Source organism: Ornithodoros turicata, chromosome 9 (genome assembly GCF_037126465.1).
Source record: "Ornithodoros turicata isolate Travis chromosome 9, ASM3712646v1, whole genome shotgun sequence".
NCBI lineage: Eukaryota > Metazoa > Arthropoda > Arachnida > Ixodida > Argasidae > Ornithodoros > Ornithodoros turicata.
Window position 1 is genome coordinate 33,560,969 of NC_088209.1, and position 19,912 is coordinate 33,580,880.

General features: G+C 45.9%; 1 protein-coding gene across 7 annotated transcripts in view; it reads left to right on the forward strand.

Moving 5' to 3' along the window:
• LOC135368686 (GTPase-activating Rap/Ran-GAP domain-like protein 3) overlaps positions 1-19,912 on the forward strand; it is a 487,058-nt gene that overhangs the window by 414,980 nt on the left and 52,166 nt on the right. For all 7 annotated transcript variants that reach the window (XM_064602133.1, XM_064602134.1, XM_064602135.1 and 4 more), the window contains one exon: positions 8,138-8,207. In XM_064602133.1, the coding sequence (XP_064458203.1) occupies positions 8,138-8,207 (70 nt within the window). The remainder of the gene's footprint in view (positions 1-8,137; positions 8,208-19,912) is intronic.

The following is a 19,912-nucleotide window of genomic DNA, read 5'->3' on the forward strand; positions in this document are numbered from 1 at the left end:
CAACTGCTTGCGTTTCTTTGTTTTCTTATTTTACAGACGGACTCACTTCTTAAGCAAGTTCTTAAGAAAGAAGGTACAGGCGTGTTCCTCTCGAGTTTTAGGGAATGCTAAATGCTGAATGAGTTCTAGGGAAGTTCTAGACAATCTAGATTAATGACACATTTTTGATTCACTGATTTTCTTTTCTTTTTTGGGGGGGAACTTAAGTAAAATCCCTTCCCTCGGCACCACGACCTACTAGATTATAACGACCATGTCAGGCGCACCCCTTCTATGCGCCGCATTTTTGGAAGGTAGCGGTGGCGCTTCTAATCGCCCCAGTTATTGCTTCCTCAACTTCTACAATACTTTGTACTTCAGCTTACCTTAGTATTTCTGTACAAGCGGTGGACGTTCCACAGATGTTTCATTCTGAGGTTGATTATCATCATCATTCTACGCGTTTTCATAGGGGCTATCGCTGTCGTCTGCTACGGTAGTCGTACGCACGCTTCTGCGCGTTCAGAATTCAAATTTCCATCGTCCAATCGTGTTGTGCCGATCAGTAGCGCCCCTGGCGGATCGTGCGGACAGGCTCCTCATAGGGTTTTCTGATTGTGACGTGGTCGTTATAATCTAGTAGGTCGTGCTCGGCACGCACGGCCGCGATATCTGGGCCAAAATGACGTCATTCGCTACAGTAACAGCCTAGGAATTGATTGCAATCAACGAATTCGACAGACTTACTGCAGTTTTCCAGATCCCTGCGTATGAAAATAATGGTTTTGTCGTTTGCTAGCATGTTATGCACGCTGACACCCACCATTTCGTTGTTTACAAACAGAAGGAACAACCGGTAGCTTGCTAGGGTTCCCATCGTCAGCAGCTACATGTGGCGCCACGCCGTGTCACTCATTTCAGTTAAACCCTTTCACTGTTTACAAATAGTGAAAGGGTTTAACTCAAATGAGTGACGGGCGTGGCGCCACATGTAGCCGCTGACTCTGAGAACCCTAGACAGCTTCCGGTTGTGCCTTCTGTTTGTAAACAGCGAAACTTCCTTAGCGCACGGGAGGAAAGCCGAACACAGAAAACAATTTTCCGACGGTGCCGCCATCCCCCGCCAGAAGCGAACGTAACTAGGTCGCGTGAATCCGCCTCAAGTGTCCCCTTTATTTTACACTACTCAAAATTTTAACCTGCATCTTAGCAGTCCTTGTGATGTCTTCAAGACTTCAACAACAAACCAAATTGTCCGCTCTCTCACAGCACCTAATCCTAAAATAGGAATTGTCGATGAACGTCACATTATGTTCCCAAAACAGTATGCTTTCTCTAACATTCATCTTGCGTCGCGTACACGGCGAACAAAGGTCTACAACAACAACAACAACAATAATAATAATAACAAGACTGTCGTTATATCGCATAACAACGTTCCTCCATTCTCCTTGGACCTCATAAGGATTGATGGAGCATATTCTTCTCTAAGAAACCGCCGAACTCTGCTTCCCGAGAAGTCATACTGTGTATTTTACTCGTGCGGATCATGGTCTTTGATCTCACGAAATTGCAAACTTTCGAAATCCCCAAGCAACCCAATCGAACGAGGTAAGATTGCGGCCGGTGAATGCAGCAGTAATACTATCCTCGAAAGGTTTTTCCCCCCGAGTGTCTAATCTTACGAAGCGACCCCGGAGACTGGTTCGGCTCGGCATGCTATATACGCTTAAATTGCACGCTGTGTAGTTCCACATTCTCCTCTCCCTGAATGTGTAGTTGAAATTGCGGACGACTAAGACGTTCCCGATTGTTCATGTCCGTTGTCAGAGAGTACTTCTTCTTTACGGACAAGATTAATGGTTGCAAAAGACCTCAAGAATAGAATTGGTGAATGTCGCGATTCTTTACAGAATAATTTTTCTATATAGTAAAAGAACTGCAACGCGAACCGTGGGTGGAATTGCGATTTTTCCATGTATATACACTCACTATTTGGTTCGTTTTCTGGGTTACATTAATATAGTGCTCGTATTTTATGATTTCGAAAACAATAAAAAAATATGGTCTTGAAATCACGTCCGCAAAAGGGGGGGGGGGGGTGACGTAGGGACTGATCACGTCCGCGTTGCGCTGAGTTTGTGTGATGAATGGCGCGTGCGTTATTTCTGACATGCGCTGGAACGTTCGTCGCGAACAAATTTCGTAACCGGCCGCCGACATCTGTTACTGTATGTTAGACTTATTTAGTTAAGTAGTACAGGTCATACAACTTGGTTCGTTGTTATTTTTTGTGTCTAATGTGGTTCTGCGCGCGCCGACGAAGTATAGTCGCTTCCCTTTTTTCTTCCAGCATTCTGCGCACGTCTACGAATAAAGATATCTTTCATAATAACTCTGACAGCCTAAATGTGCACTAACCAGCAAAAAAAAAAAGACCTTTCGGGGGAACGACATTTCTCAGACGAGAAGAACTATATTAAGCTCCAAATGCAGATGACGTTTTTTATTCGACTGATACGAAACGAAGCAACTTCGTATGTCTACAACTGGCAATTTGGGTTGGTAAAAAAAGTAAACAAAATGGAGCTATGTCTACAACTCAGTTTCGCGTAGCGGTTGCAAAATCATTAGAAAATCTCCACAGTCCTACTGGACATCATATTCTCTCTCGTAGACTCGCCATCCACATCCCATCAAATAGACCTCCACCCGAGAAACGCCATCATGACGCTGGTAGACAGACTGACACCGAAACAAATCGGAAGGGGATGGCTGGGTTCCACGAATGGGCACTTGTTCGCTGCCTCCTATTGAAAGAAAAGTAGGACCGAAGGTCGCGTCCTTTTCAGGGACCTTCGTAATCCCCTCAAGACCGTAGCTTTCGGTAGCGACCTTGTTCGCCCCCCTAGCTTTGAGCGTAGTTCAACTCTACCAAACTGGTGGCGCTGTTGAACACTATGACGTAATTTATTTACAAACAGGGAGAGGTCTATTCGCTTAAATTCGCTCCCGAGAAGCGCACGCGCTTGGAAATGAGCGCACTTGGCCGACGCGGGGATTCTCCACTGTAATAATCTGTCGTACCTCTACAACGCAATTAACTTGGATTCGCTTACTTTCGCACCTACTCAACACACTGTAATATTTAACGCAACTCACAAATTATGCAGACTCGCTCGGCAGAGAGCTCCCATTTAACGCCGAGAACGCGCGCGTTCACGCTACCTCCTCTTTCGAATTGCTTCGCTTACTGCTGGGCATGCTATTCCTCGGTGCAATATAGTATTACTCCTTCGCATCCGAACGATGACTTCCATTCGACACATGAAAACCACCAGCGATGAATAAAAGGTGATGATGCGGAGAAGGAGGGGAGAAAGTGGTGCACAAGAAAGATCCATCGATTACTTTGCGCCGTTTGTTTGAACGCTCCTCCCAACCCTGCAGCCGGTATTTCACTTCGATCGGGTTGAGAGCCCCAGGAATAAGACTGCGTCGAGATGTACGGCCGTGGATCGAAAATCCTTCGCGGCCCTCTCGGATACCTTGCTCAGCACAACCGCACTTAATCGACGCTGTACAGCGTTCCGCGAACGTGAAGGTGCGACTTTCGTAAAGTCTTCTGAGTTTCAGGAAGGATTAGCTGTCACGAAACTGAAAAAGAACCGCAAAATTGTTGCGGTGCAAAACGGAACTGCGGTAAGATAACTAGACAATAAACTGCGTTTACGTGGACTGATATATCGACTGAAAGCCCCAGTCGACCAATCGCCAACGTCGGATGGCGAGGGTTTACATGACAGTCGGCTGGGACTGTCGCACAGCGCTTGACTGAAGTTTAGGGGAACCTGCTGGAAAAGTTGCATGACCAGTTTCAGTGGACAGCTGTCGTCTGAACCACATCATTGTAGCGGCTTGTGTCGACTTCTATTTTAAGTGGATGTACGCCGGTTTACATGCCGAGGATATCTCGGCTTGTCTCGTCCAGTTGACTTTTATCGCTGTCATGTAAACGCGCCTATTGGAAAGATGCAGGTTGAAGTGTTAACCACTGTGCAAGTGCTTATAAATTAATACACCGAAGTATTCGGGAACATTTAGAACATGAATCCCTCGCACTATTATCCCTGTACATTCCACGTACCCTCACATCATTCATTGCAACCCATGGGCAATGGCATAGGCTACCGCAGCTTCAGCGGCGACACACCCTACAGCATCATTATTTGTTGTTGTTGTTCTTGGAAACATTTACCGGTGCATTGTCCCACTTAATAGCCATTGTTCGAATGACCTGTACTGGCACCGCGTCGAATATTATTATTTTCCTTTCAGTACATCGTCAGCTACTAGATGTATTAGGATAATTATTCTTCTTTGTCATTCTGCCTTGTACGATACGCATTTGAAAGAATGTGCGCATAGTAGTCTATACTGAAGATTGAATAAACGCCGGGAACACACATGTTTATAAGAGCGATAAAAATACACACGACGTACACAACGAATTAAACCGGGGTAAAAAATAGTACCGGGGTAAAAATACCGGGGTAAAAATAGTACCGGGTAACCGCCTCCTGCTTCATTCTGATGAAGTGATCTGCATAGGCTCCGAAACGTCAATGTCTGTTGTTAAATTTTAATTCGTTGTGTGCGCCATGTGTATTTTTATCGCTTTTATAAAGTAGTCTATACCTCACACAATATGTCCCTCCATCCCTAAAATGAACTGCACGTGACGTTGTCATAGTGTTTCTTTCTTTCTTTCTTTCGTTTTCTTCTTTTCCGTTTTTTTTACGTCTTCTTTATTACGTTTTCTTTAGCGCGCCGGCTCTTTACCTAGGCTTTTACTTTCCTTTTTTTTTTTTCTTAATAAACATATCCCCTCCTCCATTGCGCATGTAACACCCAGTACGAGTTGTGTTGATAAGCAAAGAAAACAATGGAGCAAGAGGCATGCATTACGAGAGCCGGCTACTCAAGATCGCTTAGGAAAACAAAAACGGCTAACATATCCTCCCGTGCTGCATTCTGCAATATTGCCTCTGTAAAACATCTGTATATACATTCTCTATCTCTGTCTCTCAAGCAAAAAGAGGTATACAGAGATCACAGATCAGTTTCGAGACATCTGCTAAGTGTAATTTCCTTCTTCGCCCCCTTTCTCGTTCCCTATTTCTCTTCTCGAAAGTACGCAGTGCTTGTGTTCACAATAATACGAAGATTCGCCGGAAATGTTTACCGCGAGCAACAGTCTCGAAAATCTAGATTTTCCTCGCAGCGATTCTGTCTATTATTTATTCATTTTTCTCACTTTCGATTCATCGGTATTTGTTTTCACGTGTCCGATCAAAGTCGTCGTCGACGTGTGCGTGCGTGCGTGCAGTATCTTTCAAACTTCTATAGTGTGTTTGGTGCACCAAGTTCTATTTGAGTTTCTGGTAGGAACATAAAATTACCGGGAGCTTGATATACGTCATTTCGGTGAACCTTGACAGGCAGGTACCTCTGTCAGGTATAAGACATTTTATGCGCACTCTGGTATGAATTGCTTTCTTTCTCTATCTCTGTCTCTCAAGCGAAAACAGGTATACAGAGTCAGAGGCCGCATATCCCTTTCGAGACCTCTGCTAAGGGTAATTTTCCTTCTTTCTTTCTTTCTTTCGCTCGCAGCCCGATCATGCTCTATAATATGCCGCGCTCACATTCAGCGTACCACGAACGAGCGCCGGAAACGACAGGACCTGCTCGAGGGCAATACCTGCGCTTCGATCACGTTCGTCTCGCTGAATTACGCTTGGAAACGTGGCCCCACATACGCTGTCCCTCTTATCTTCCCTCCCACCGCAAGTTTCGGTTGAGCGTTGTCATCGTGACTGCGTTTGCGGCCTCAGTCATTGAAGAGGTACACGGGCGTGGGACATGCGGTGCAATCCATAATGAGACCGGGATACGAAACAGCGCATCTGATACCGGTAATACGCCGCATGCGACGCTAATGCATCAATTATTCCAAGATCGCCTCACCGACAAGCTATGAACGGCTGTGGGAAAAATTCGAAGTTGGAACAGCCAGTGATTCCATCTCCTGCGCAGAATGCGCCGTTTTACGCCAAATGAGATTTATTGCGCCATCCCGATAGAAATCTGCGATATTGCGCCAAACTGCTCTAAACCTGGCGGCGAGAAGTTGCCGATTTGCAGGTAACGAGTGTTGTGCACTAGAATGCAGGTCGCAAATTGGAGCTTTCCGTTTGCAACGGTTGTGCAGATTACGTTCTCGCAACTTCAAGCACACATGCATCGGTCGGATCGCGCGTAGCTTTGTTCCGCCAGAAAATTGGGAAATTCGCATGAAACGCATCCAGCCACCTCTATGTCGACGTTTTTTTTTTTTTTTTCTGTTTCCTTACTTTTTCCTTTCCTTCTTTTTTTTTTTTTTTTTCGCATCGGGAAGTTTCGCATTGTAACCAGGCGTGAGCACACTCTGGCGCGAAACTTTTTCGCGCGTAACGCGGTCCCACGAAGTAATCTCACTTCGTCATCAGTCATCTCCGGGTGCGTTCCTGTGCTGCTGAGAATCTTCTCCAAGCGTAATTCCACGTGATTTTATTTCAAACGGCAATTGCCGCACAGCAGTTACAAAGCGGGACCTATAAGTGTGCCTGCTGGAAGGGAAATGGAGACGTTTGAGGTTATGCGAAGCCAAAGCAAGGCTTTGTCGTACTACACCGTTCAACTACACCGTACAAGGAGACCGCCACTCAATTCTGCGACGCCTAGTGACACCCCTGGCTTCCCGCCAACGGACAACCGACATTCTTCCCCCCTCTATGTTGAGCAGAGTTGATCCAACGCTCGCTTTCCGCATGCCACGAAACACCTCTCGTCAAGATGCTGCATTAATCCACCGAATGCGCCTCGATGTGGCCTTTACAGCTCAGTGGCGTTACCGTTTGAGACAAGTTGACTCTCCCGCCTGCTGCCACTGTGGTGCTCTTGAGGATCTGGAGCATATTCTTCTTCATTGCCCTCACTACCAACCTTCCCGAACCACACTCTCCGAGTCTCTTCGTCAGCTGGACTCTCGCCCTTTCTCCCTATCGAAATTGCTTGGTCCCTGGCCCAATCCAGCCCAGCAACGCTCTGCGCTCAAAGCTCTTCTGACATTTCTGGACACCATCGGACTTCGATCGTTATTGTGAAGGGGCTCGTTATTTTATTCCCCCCATTCCCACCAGCAATGGGGTAGAGTATCGCCTGTGGCGATTAAACTCCCCACTCTCCGAGGTCAAAAATAAAGTTGTTGTTGTTGGTCGTACTAGTACTGAAGTACTCCGACAAGTTACATCTGTGTTCCCCTGTGAAGTGCTTCATAATGCATATTTCGATGCTCCAAACATTGCTCCAAATTATATTTTGGGAGCATAGTATCACCGTGATTATCGCGCAGGGAAAAAAAAAATATAGCTAATGCATCCTTTGTGAAACGAAACTTCACCACGTAACACGCTGAGGGCGGGTAACCACTGAACAGAATGATAGCCTGATTTGTGATAAGCGAGGGTCGTTTGCCTTGTTCGAGAATTCACGCAACCTCGTCACCTACACTTATCACATGGGCAGTCTTCAATTATCGTTGAAACATTCGACGTGCTTGTAGCGCCACCTAGCGTGTAACGTGTCAACCTCTGAGTGAGTATTGGAGCCAATGTTCCCCAACGGGTTCACACGTTACACGCCAGATGGCGCTACGCACATGTGCGATGGTCATTGTCTTCAAAGATGTGCAAGTGTCATAAAAAGACGTACGCAACCTGTTTTTTAGCGAATGAGGTAAAGAGAACGGCGACATTCTGGATGATGGTCAGCTAGGAGCGTGCTATGCGGCGAATCTCTGTTTCAAGAGTAAAGAAAAACAGAGTACTAATTTCAATTTCTGTCTCTTCTTTAATTTGTACTATAAAACGTCTCAGCTGACGAAATCGTGGCCATTTGCAATACGCCATAACGTGTGCGTTGACCCCACATTCAAAAAACACGGAGAGGCATTTGGAGCGTTTGGCGGGGAATAGCGAATGTTAGACATACTGCGCTCTCACAATAGACGTAGTCGAAACACGAGTTGACCTTTTTTTTATTTCTTCTTTCACAGTTCCTCATCGACTGACCTTGCTGCAAGGAGAGGGGTCTTCAGCAGACGCCACTATGGCTCCGTCGAAATGGTAAGCTTCTCCCAAGAGTACATTGAGCTTCTGAACAACAGACGATTTTACAAAGATGCGCGCGCCACCAAGTGCGCGGCGCAAAGCAGCATATGGGAACTTTGAGATACAGTGCTCCGTCGTCTACTTCGGTTATGGTTTCCCCAGCTCACGCTGCTGCTGCGCACAGCGGGAATGTTGTTGCTCTTCCTCTACCTCCGCTTCAGGCCGTCTTGTACCCCTCTAATGTCCTCCAAGTTCCCGTGAGCCCTTGCGTGCCCTTCGTGCCACAGGTGGCGCTTCGTGATGTGGGAAAGCTTAGGCTTGTCTTGTCCCATCCTACAGTTGGCAATACGAGGTCTATTCACAGCGACTCTCTAACTGCCCAGCAGTAGTTGATCCTGCTTTTCGTTTTTAGGGCGAACGCTGTACTATTTTTGAAGTGTGATGTGGGCAAGTTTTCGCTTTTCCCGTCCTACAGTTGGCAATACGACTGTCTAACTAGAGTTGTGATCCTGGGTCCGGATCATTCGTGCCGGAGGCAGTCAGACAGGGGTCAGGGAACAACAACAAAATTCCTGTTCCATGCTGCTTCCAGAGATCGGTTCGTCTGAAAACTTTTCTGACCTACATACGCAGAAAACAGGGAGCTCTCTGCCCTTCGGGTCCGCCTCCGCACATGGGCGCCCGGTTACATAACGTGCCGTCTTCGCTGCGGGTATACCAAACAGAACGGAGTGGAAACTGTTTCGTGAAACAACTTCCCGCGAAAGAGTAGTTGTCGGTGACATGACACCATACGTTGTGCGGTGCGTCGCAACACTAGGCAACCATTCTTCCGCGTGCATGGTGACACGACCTGCAATCTCCTGAGGTTGGCACCGCTACTCCGCACTACTATGTACAAAGCACCAATGACGTATACAAGTTGAAGATCAAGAGCAAGGCGGCTCAGGAATATGCTTGCATTTCGACGTTCGGAAACCCCAAGCAGGAGGCGGTTGTGCATTGAACTGTGCTTGTATGGCAAGCTCATAACATTTGTGACCACACGTATCGCTGCGCACAAGTCATATCTGAATTCCGAAACCGTTGCTGGATGTGGGAACGTTCAAAATGCGAGCAGCTGGCAGCGCTCTTCAACGGGACACGAACGAATACTCGAAATTTGCTTCTACACTTTCTCCGATGCCACGCGCTGCGAGAAAATGCAATTATAGAGAAAGAGAGAGAGAAAAAAAATGGTTTTATACGTACGACGTGTTTCCATATTCGAGCGAGTCTGACTTCGCGACAGGCGGCCGACGACGAAGCAGACGACAGTTCTGAAAGACGCATAATTATATCGTCTGCGAAGCGACATTTTGCTGAACTGCAGGATAAAGCGCGTAGAACACGTGTAAAATTTATCGATTAAACGCCATTTCTTGCGCATACCTCACTCTAAAACACATCGCGCCGGAATTCATGAAGTGTCACACAAACAGTTGTTAATATTTTACAGTAAAGGTGTTTCCTATACGAACAGTTGTAAGACAGTTATTTTCTTCTTCTTCTTCTTCTTCCTTTTTACTTTTTGGGATCTGCCACACGATTTGCAAGTGGATTCCGAATTTGGTTATGTTGTATTTCTGCGAGCGTTGCACAGCAAATTGTTGACCAAATTTCTGCGCCTTGTAGTCAAGCTTGACAGATAGACGTGTTTTATGGGTGAGCGTTAGTGGGTTGGATTTAACAACGGACAAAGTAATTTTGTCATAGAGGACGAGTGATCTCATGTTTGCGCAACGCGTCCGAATTTTGCATTCCGTTTATCACTGTGGGCAAGTACCGTACAAAGACTGCCAGCGTCTGCGCCGTATATACGTTTCCTCAACTCCTTAGGGCGCGTAGGAAAGGGCCGTATTCCCGTTATTGACGAGAAAGCACCTGCTACGCACAACTGGTACCGTACGGCAGGTGGTACGAGACAGAATGTAAACGTACAATGCAATTTCCAACAACCCGCGATGTTCGGACTGATGACGCCCAGGAATTCACGCTAATTGCAGCTTTAATTAGAAAGGTCTGACCGACCATCACAGCCCATTAGTTCGAGCGTCTCCTGCCTTCTTATGTGGATGTAATCCGTTCCTGACTAACGGTATCATTAAGTGTAATAGCAATTTATCGGGGTCATACTAAGCCTATACAAATAGCTGTTCGATCGAATGGCTATACACACCGAACCAGGCAGGCCGTTCTTGGACAGCTAGGACGTCCAGTAAATAGTGCCTCAGCCTTGCGCTCTTAGGTACAGAGTAAGAAGCGATCACTTCTGCAAGGTCTCGGTCATTAGGTTTAGAGAACGAAACACTAATCTATTCTTTTGCAATGCCATCTCTTATTTTCTTTTTTTTTTTTTTTTTTTGTCGTGCGGGGTTACTGCAAATGTGTTACACCATCACAATTGATTGTTATCACCCTAACCTTCATTTCTCTATTTCTTTGACATGAATAGGCATAATGTGGTATTGTGTTCATGTCCTTACGTTTCATGAGACTGTTATGCGCGGCCGCCATTTTCTGCTCTGCGCAACTCAGTTATGATATGATGTAAGTAAGTACGCCACCCACCATCATGTGTGAGAGTTATCTGACCTTCTTAGTAAGTCTTTCTCCTGTATCTGTTTAGAGAGTGTCATTCCCATTACGGTCTAAAAAAAGAAACATTTAATTTATTACGTATTGTAAATCAACCAAAACAAAAGCGACATCAAGTTTTCACGAATTTTCCAAAAGAACTCGCAAAATTCCCAAGTTTCGGATTCTTCAAGGGCAGGTGACGTCATCGAGCGTTCTGCCGTCTGTCTTCTTGCAACAGCGCGCTCACCTTCCCGGTCTCCGCTCCCCCCCCCCCCCCCCCCTATGCGTTGAAAGACCGCGATCAGTTTACTGTAGTTTGGAGACGGAAGTGTGCCTCGGAGAAGTAATGAAGCTAGACGGGTGCACGTTGCGCCACACTATGGCGTCATACTTCCCAAAACTAGACACTAATTTTATCATATTTCGCATCACACGGGGGAACGATATCTTGACCCGATCGAAAAATCCACCAGAGCCGTAATTTCAGACACTTCCAATAGGACTATCGGTTTAGCGGTCTGATGGGACCATTAGGACCTTAGGGTGTATTGGCTTGCTGGGAGCTCCACAACACGAAACGCACGTTTTTAGTAGAGCTCCTCTTTCTTCTCTTCTTTTTTACTGCCTTTTCCTATCTTCTTTTTTTTTTTTTCAACCGCTGTCATAACACATTTTATTTTCTCTTGTTCTTCTTGTTTTTGATTCCCGGACTTTTCATAATGGACAATGCGCGCGGCGTTTTGAACAGCAAACACCGAAGCAAAAAACTAAAAACTCCGCAGAACTTAAGTCCGAAAAGCTCACTTAGGAAGGCACTGTCAGTGTCATTTCTTTCCGTCAAGTTGGCTTGATGGTCCATCAAAATATTCTGATGGACCATTAGAATTCCTGATGGAGTCTCGACGGGATCGGGTTGGAAGAATATACAGTGTGCTACACGTGAACTGTAAGTGCACAAATTCGATAAGATTCTAAAGACACGAGATTGATTCCATAGTGGCAGTTTAAATTGAAGCCAGGGGTATTGTATTGTAATGCCCAGCACCCCGTAGTAGCTTTTCGAAATTGCCTGTGTACATCACACGGACCTCTGTCAGTGAAAGGGAGTCAGCAATAGAGACAGCTAAGCACCCCCCCCCCCCCCCCACACACACACACACACCCACTCGCCGATGGCAGAACCCCCCTCCCCGCGCAAGCGACAGAGTAACACAAAGCTATATGGGGACGGAATAAAACATCTGTAAACATAGTCCCATTTCCCAAATACTTGCGCAAAGCAAACACCCACGTCATCAAGTTCCCGAAATAGCTCCCCTCACGAATCGGAGGCACTCTTTTGTTTACAAGCGTTCGGCTCCCCCCCACCTCCAAACGCATACATATTACTGCCGTAGTATTACCGATGGTTTCGCTTCTTTTCATTCTTATATGTATTGCATGTACGCAGCCTTTCGTTGGAAGAAGAACGATGGTTTCTTCGGGCCGTTTATCATGGTGTTTACTGCCTTTTTGGCTCTTAATTAACGCAGCGCTCGAGGACGATTCCGCAAACGGCAGCCTCCTTTCGCGGGATTTTGTCCACCTTTATATTCCCCTATCTCTCTTTTGTTAGATCCTTTATCCGGAGCGTATCCGAGTTCGTTTCCTAGAGGCTCTTTCGCGACAGCCACTTTTGTTTAAAGCAATCGATGGAGGACAAAGCCAAGTATTTCCAGCGCAAGTTGGGCTCAAGTTGTGTCTCAAAGGCTTTCTCGCCGAACGGGTCGAGCAGAATGAAAACAAGAATCTGCACTTTATATTGTGCTTCAATCTGTCTGACAATGACTCGGCATTTCTCGATTTGTTTCTCCGCTGGATGTGAGAGAATGCAATCCCAGTCCGCTATTGCCAACTTACATGACCACTTACTTGCTGTCCGTCAATGTGGAGTGTTCCTTTGCGATCTCGGTTTGCGCCTTTTGTGTGTATATGTGTGTGTGTGTGTGTGAATACCGCAGTGTAACGCCCCGTGTTATCACCATTGTCTAGTTGTTGTTGTTTAGTGAATGCATGGCATGCAGCAACAGCACATGGAACTTGTCTTCAGGTCGCTGTTCGCTGTTTCCTCGTCTTTTTCGTCATTGTTTCCGAACTCCTGAATCTCAGCGAGATCATGATAATAATAATAATAATAATAATAATAATTATTATTATTATTATTATTATTAATATAATAATATTAATTATATTATTAATATAATAATAATAATAATAATAATAATAAACTTTATTCACCACTCTCGTGGGTGGGAGTTGGGACAGAAAAGCGCAGAGGACTTGACATGGCCGGATGCTACTGTCGCCGCCACTTATTGTCTGTCGCGGTGTGTTACTTTGGTTACTTTCGAGTTTAGTTTCTGAAAGTAGTTCATAAGTGACATCATGTAGTTTATCGATTTGTTACCAAGGGGCGTAACTTACGGAGAAAACGATGAGAACATGTCGAAGAGTTTGTGAAAAAAAAAAAAAAAAAGAAGAATTATAACTGCAAGAGACGAATTACGTGGTGCGGAAAAAGCTAATTATTATTAATATTTTTTTTTTTTTTTTTTTTTTTTTACTGAAAGCACTTTCCGCAGTTCATGTCGTTATATCTGAGAAAGTGTCAGATCTATTTGAAAACCAGCGGCATGGCCGAGTGCGCTAAGGCGTCCGTTCGTTGGTGGTAACCAAGGTCGTGCTGTAGACTCGGAGGTGGTGGGTTCGAATCCTAATGCCGAGGTTCGAACCCTAATGCCTGAGGTTTTTCCTGGGATTTCCGAATACTTTCCAGACGAATGTTGGCACAGTACCCCCTGAAGTCAGCCTAGGACGCATCCTAATCCTCCCTGTCCCCCCACTCCTTCCTGCTGTCCTCTCTCCGTCTGTCCACATCTGTACGCGCCGCTCATGGCCACAGTTGCTTCGCGGCGTTAACGCGCAATCAAAAAAGGGGTCTATTTGAAAGAGCGCAGCTGCATGGCAGCACAAATACAGCGAAGAAAATGCGTGCCTTTTGAGCGACATCATTTGCTGTGGAAACGCCACCATAAAAGTGAAGCTCGAGGAAGGGTAAACTTCCACCATCGCAGCCTCATTTCCAATTCTGGCACGATCTTCTTTCAAGCGTTTCCCTTCGTTTTCTTTTTTTTCTCTTTCTTTCTTTTATTTACGCTCGTATAGGATGGTGGCATCCGTCGTCAACATTTCCTACTCTTCGAGTCTTTCCTTCGAGCAACGGACGATGTCATAGAGAAGAGACGATCGCTTGCTTTAGAGGAATGGCATGTGAAAAGGGCCTTTGAAAACGTATAACATTCGAGGGTGTTTCCACTGGTGATTTCTCGCCGTTCGTAGGAATGAAGTGATTTTCTTACTTTCTCGCAAGGTTTTCCTTTAGGGTACGTGACTCTCGGTGGTGCTTTATGATTGTAGCCTGAACTATCAATTTTCGCGAGCGTGATTACGGAATAAGGATACTTCGCGCTAGGCAAAGAGACCTCATTTTATTGCAACCCTTGTGTCTATACTGAATGAACTTTCTCCAGTAAACGTACGTCAACTTCACTCTACTTTCCTTTTCCCTTTACCTTTTTCTCTCTTTTTTGCAAGGGCCGTTCTCAGAGACGGAAACGTACCAGACCTGCGAGGAAACCCTATGCGCCACCATGAGTCTGATTCTTCAAAATCCAATAGTATTAACATATTCACACAAGCGACATTCCTCAGAATACTCCAGTGGCAGATGCGAAAAACGTCGTAACTTTCTGTTCCCACCTAAGCGCGAGCGTTCGGCGTCATGTGCCAACAGTCATGCCAACAGTGAAGAATATCCGGCGGCTCAGTCACAAGATATTCCGTAGCAGACGACAGGAATAGACGGTGTCGTCTGCTAGTGCGCAGTATACACCACCCCCGATTTTCCGGCACAGTGCGAATGCTCAGCGTAACACGCGGCGGAGCTTCTGCCATCTGGGCAGTGTTTTTTTTTTTTTTTGCTTTTTCTTTCACTAAAATATTTCGTAGGAATGTCATTCGTATGAATACACGGATACTTGCCATGGAAACAAACCGGCAGAGCAAACACAGTACCCGACGCCATCGAGGTCTTGCGGAGAGAAGCTAGAAGTGTAGCTATAGGAAAGAAGGAGACAAAGTAATTTGGGGAAGGCAAAGTATGTATACTGCCACGTTTGTTCAGCCGGATCTGAGTTCTCGTTTTTGCTAGAGAATTGCTGCCGGATTGTGTGTGAAACAAGGTTACGACATACACGCAGACGAAGTTCGGATAATAAAATGAAACATAAGGGAATGGTAATGTAAACAAAATGCTATCAACATCGCAAAAAACCGATTGTTCTTAGTAGCTTCCAGTTAAGACATTGATATCCCAATGATAGACCAGTGTTTGCCTTAGTGCTTCATTATTTCTCAGTGCCTCGTTTTCACAGAGCGATAATCGTTTGCTTGGTCTTTAGGTTAGACGTCCGTAAGGACGTTTTAGCAACGTTGCAGAAGCGGAAAACAAAGAGATTCCATTCAGGCATACGTCATTAAACCTGAAACTTCAAAGCCCATTATGGCAGTAAAGGGAGCACGGTAAAAAAATGTAGACTCCTCAACGAGGCCTTTTACAGAGACTAATCGCACCATTAACATGGAGGAACGTTCAGATAGCGAGCAGCATGAGGCCGCCGCTCAAAGGCAAACCTATAGTACGTTCTCGTATGTGGGATCGGCATTTTGACACGGGTAATTGAAAGGTCACAGACAATCTAAGGTCTGACGCGTAAAATGCGTTAGGGAAATAATGAACCGAATAGAGTAAGAACACGTTAGCATTCGCGCGAGTCTCCTGTTGGCTAATGGGGAAAGAAACAAGGTGCACCTTCTGCGATGGTGTCTTCTTTTCTTTTTCTTTTTGCTAAACTAAATTAATTAACACGTCCCAAGAGCCAATAGAAATAACGTGAAACTTGAGTGAGAGACTGTCACTTAGTGTTTATCATGACCGGGTCCATGTTCGCTGACATGGTTCGAAGCTCAAGTACAATCACCGTCCTCAGAAACTACATTAAGACCTTCGAATGGACTGTGGAGCTTCACGTAGCAGTTTGACGTTGCATACGAAGTAATATGCCCGACTCAGTTGTGACGTGTGGGCATGTCTTCGTTCTGATGTCTTACGTTTCCGTACCTTATTTCACTCCAGTGCCTTTGTCGATGGGAAAATCTAATCTCGGCCCTTCGTTATCAGACACATTTGTACGAAACACAAATTGGATTGCTCTGTATAGGGCACGTTCTGCGGCGCTTGAACGGTAACGAAAGCAGTGCGCTGCACTTCGTTACGTATGCATGTTCCTCGCAACGAAGACGTTTATAACGAGGCTTGGAAGCGGATTCGAGAGGGTTCGACATCCAGGGAATGTCACGTTTCTTCCGCGGGCTTTCATTCTAAAGAGGTCTTTAATCGTACAGGTTTCGTCTGCAGCGAAAAATAGATAACTGAACACGAGCAGCTCAGATTTCATTGTTGTTATGCTTTAGATTTATTGCCCTAGCATGGGTGCGTTCTTCGGAACACGGTTTTCTGGGTTTTTTCTAATAAATATTATGAAAATAGACCAGAAGCCGGGAGACATGTTCGCAACAAATATATTACACCCGCTTGCATAACGAAATGAAAACAAAAATAAAATTCAATAAAAACATTATGTGGTGGTATTCACCATGCCGCGTACGCGATCAACACAATTCGCAACTATTGATTATGGATGTCACGGTGAAGAGTAACGCAGTAAGAAGTAGCCAGACTTACGCCTCTAACGGAACCGTTACAGCGAATCGACATATATGGAGACATGTTACACATGCTCGTAGACACGCATTGGGTTGGGGCCCTGCCACAATATAGGACAACTTTTTGCCTTGCCCTTGGTCGTGCCCCTCGTCGTGCCCCTCGTCACCACATGGTGAGGGTAAATTTGGACAAACGTTTCTAAATATAATAAGTTGGAGTAGGCAAACGTCTCATTTTCTTCTTCTTTTTTTTTTTTTCCAAGTGTTTCACAGTCAAGCTGTTCCGTATTTCTAGACCGGGACACAATGTTGTTCCGCACCTAGAATGCTGTTCCAAAAAGATGGCAAAGCGATAGCATAGCAGCATCCCCTTTCAGGTATTAGTCTAATGCTACGTTCACACTACGTCAGTGAACGCCGCGAATGTCGCGAACGACGGAGATGCCGGTGAACTTGTCACGTTCCCACAGCAATCCGTGAATCCCGCGGGCGCCGCGAAGGTGCCGAAAGCCGCAGCGCGAGAGTAGACATTGCTTCTACTTTTGACGGGAGTGCCGGGAAAGACGCGAGTCTGGACCAATGAGCGCGCTCCGTGAGCGAGAATGCTGGTACTGCTGGTACGGGAGAACAGCGGCATGACAGCAAACATGGCGGATGCGTAACCTGGTCTACGATATTCTAATGAAGACTCCAAGGTAGCGCTAAATGTTCCACGACAGCAAACGCAAGAGGAGCGGAAACATAGATATGAAGACCGCATCATAGCGGCCGCTGAAAGAAGACGAGGAAGTATAAGTGTGTCGACTGTGTTGAGGCGTGTGTCAACGACGTGTGTGAGCTAGCCGTGTCATGTCGAGACTGGGAGGTACCCGGGTTCGAATCCCGGTGCCGGCTGTGCTGTCTGGGGTTTTTCCTGGGTTTTCCTCAGACGCTTTCAGACATATGTCGGCACAGTTCCCCTAGAAGTCGGCCCAGGACGCACATTTCCCCAGGGCGTGAGTCGTGACGTTGCCCACATACGTGAGGCCGACAACGGCAAGCCCTTTCACCATCACCATCACCACCACCACCACCACCACGTGTGTGAGTTGTAGATGCACGTCGTCTGCTGTTCGAATCGGGCGTCGCTTTACAGGTTGCTGTATAAAACGCAATAAATACGTATTTGATTCTGATTTATCACAACGACATTTTACGTATTACACGTGTGGAGCTTGAGTACAGTTCGAAGAATGAAACGTATCAGTGCTTGTAGCGGAGTACAGTAGTGCCGGCATTCCCGGCGTTCGGAACACAGCCTGAACGAGAAGGTCGCGAATGCTGTAAAAGCGGCGAATGAGTTCACCGCGTTTGCGGCTTTCGATGATGTAGTGTGAACGTAGCATAAGCAGTAGTGTTGTCCTATTATTGCCGTCTACAGTATTATCTAACAATATAATGCTATACACACGCCGCAAAAGTTGCCTGAAAACATTATACGCACTGCGAGCAAATTCGTTTGCATTCCTCAGAAGCGCGAAAGACATCCGTGTCCATAGAAACCGCAGCTATAGGAACCGCAGGGTTCCCAATCTGCAGCCGTTATTTACCTAACTCTGTAGACTTTCCTCATCTCAGTCATCCCGGTTGGCTTTCCCTAGTCCTATATGACAGATGAGGGACGTATTCTGGGAACCAGTATGAGCTTCTCATAGCAGGTGGGCAAAGATGAACGGTCGCATGGCCTTCCTGAGTTTTCGCGAAAAGATTAGCCGCGCAATACGCGCCGTACTGGCGCAGCATACACCGAGTGCGTTCCGTATTGCACATGTGTTCGTTGCGCTAACCTAATGTCAAACTACATCGTGAGCTATATAAATTGTACGCGACGATATTTGACGATAAAACGTGAGTTTCCCCCTCTCAAGGGTCAGGGTATCCTTTCCAAACAATAGCTTAATGAGAAGATCCGAATATTTCCCGATATTTTTTTATAATAGAAACTGTGGATTGACGACTTTGAAATATTTCCATAAGTTACAGTGAGGTGGCAGTAAAGCTTCGCCGAATATCCTGACACCCGCCGAACGATTAGAAAAGAGAAACCGGGCTATTGAAACGGGGATAAACCTTCCCTATCACGCTTCGACAATTCCGCGACCCTTGAGGGCATATTTGTCTGAAGCATAACGCAACTGCACGAGTGCCTTCAGCTTGCCGCGTGTTACCGATCAATCGACTAAGTTATTGACGTGGCTGACTCATCGATAGAAGAATCCGCACCATTTGTCTTGGTGATCCTGTACGGGACAACCTAGCTGCTTTCCAGGCGCCTTTGAAGACATGTACACAAGCGAACATGTGCCATGTATTTGTGATGCTTCGTTTTTCAAATCAAATAGAGATTAGGCGCAGTTCATGGGTTATGTATTATGACCCAAGACCGGTAGACATTAATAGTGAAGGAACAATGAAGAAGGATGGGTTCAAAAACGTATTTACCGCGCGAAAGGTTCTGATCATTTTTTTCAATGTAAAACGTTTGAAAGAGTAACGTTTATGAAGGCGTGCTCCAAATGGTAGTCCTTTGCGTGTAGCCGTGATTTCTCTGTTTATTCGCGTCTGATTGTTAGCACGTGCGATTGCCCAGCATCCATCGATTCTCGAAAGAAACAAACGAAAGCCGTAATAAAGGTGAACATCATTTTCATTAACACCAACATATTTGGAGGCGTAGGTCTCCAATTAACCATTATCACACTCTGTATATATAGTGACGGAAGCAGCGTTATACCGTCGTTATACTAACTATAAGTAAGATTATTCGCCCTTGCAGTCTTATCTTGGCGAAGACTGTGGAAAAAATACAATACTGGCTCCATCTACGCACTTCAGTATACAGAACAGTATCGTTCTTGAATTTCCTCGTCAGCATGCTTCCTTTCTGCCAGTGAAGTTTCCCTTATGATGAGGAAGGAGGTGATTGCAACTGGGCAACAACAAACAACATTTATGCACAGGAAAAACAGAGAATACAACATGAGGATGAGAATGAGCATTGAACCGGCTTCTCCGACGAAGTCCAAGCGCAAGCTGCCTGCTGCCGACCTTGGGTCCGTCTTATAAAGGGTGGACGCTCGCAGCCGTCTGCCCGGAACCCTTTGTTCCCGTTCGTTGTCTGCAGCAGGTGTACTTTGCCAAGGACACAATCCTTTTTGGGGATGGGATGCCACAACGGGTAATCCACCGTCTAGACACTTCTTTTTCTATCGGCTGTCATACGGTGACATCCCGTATTT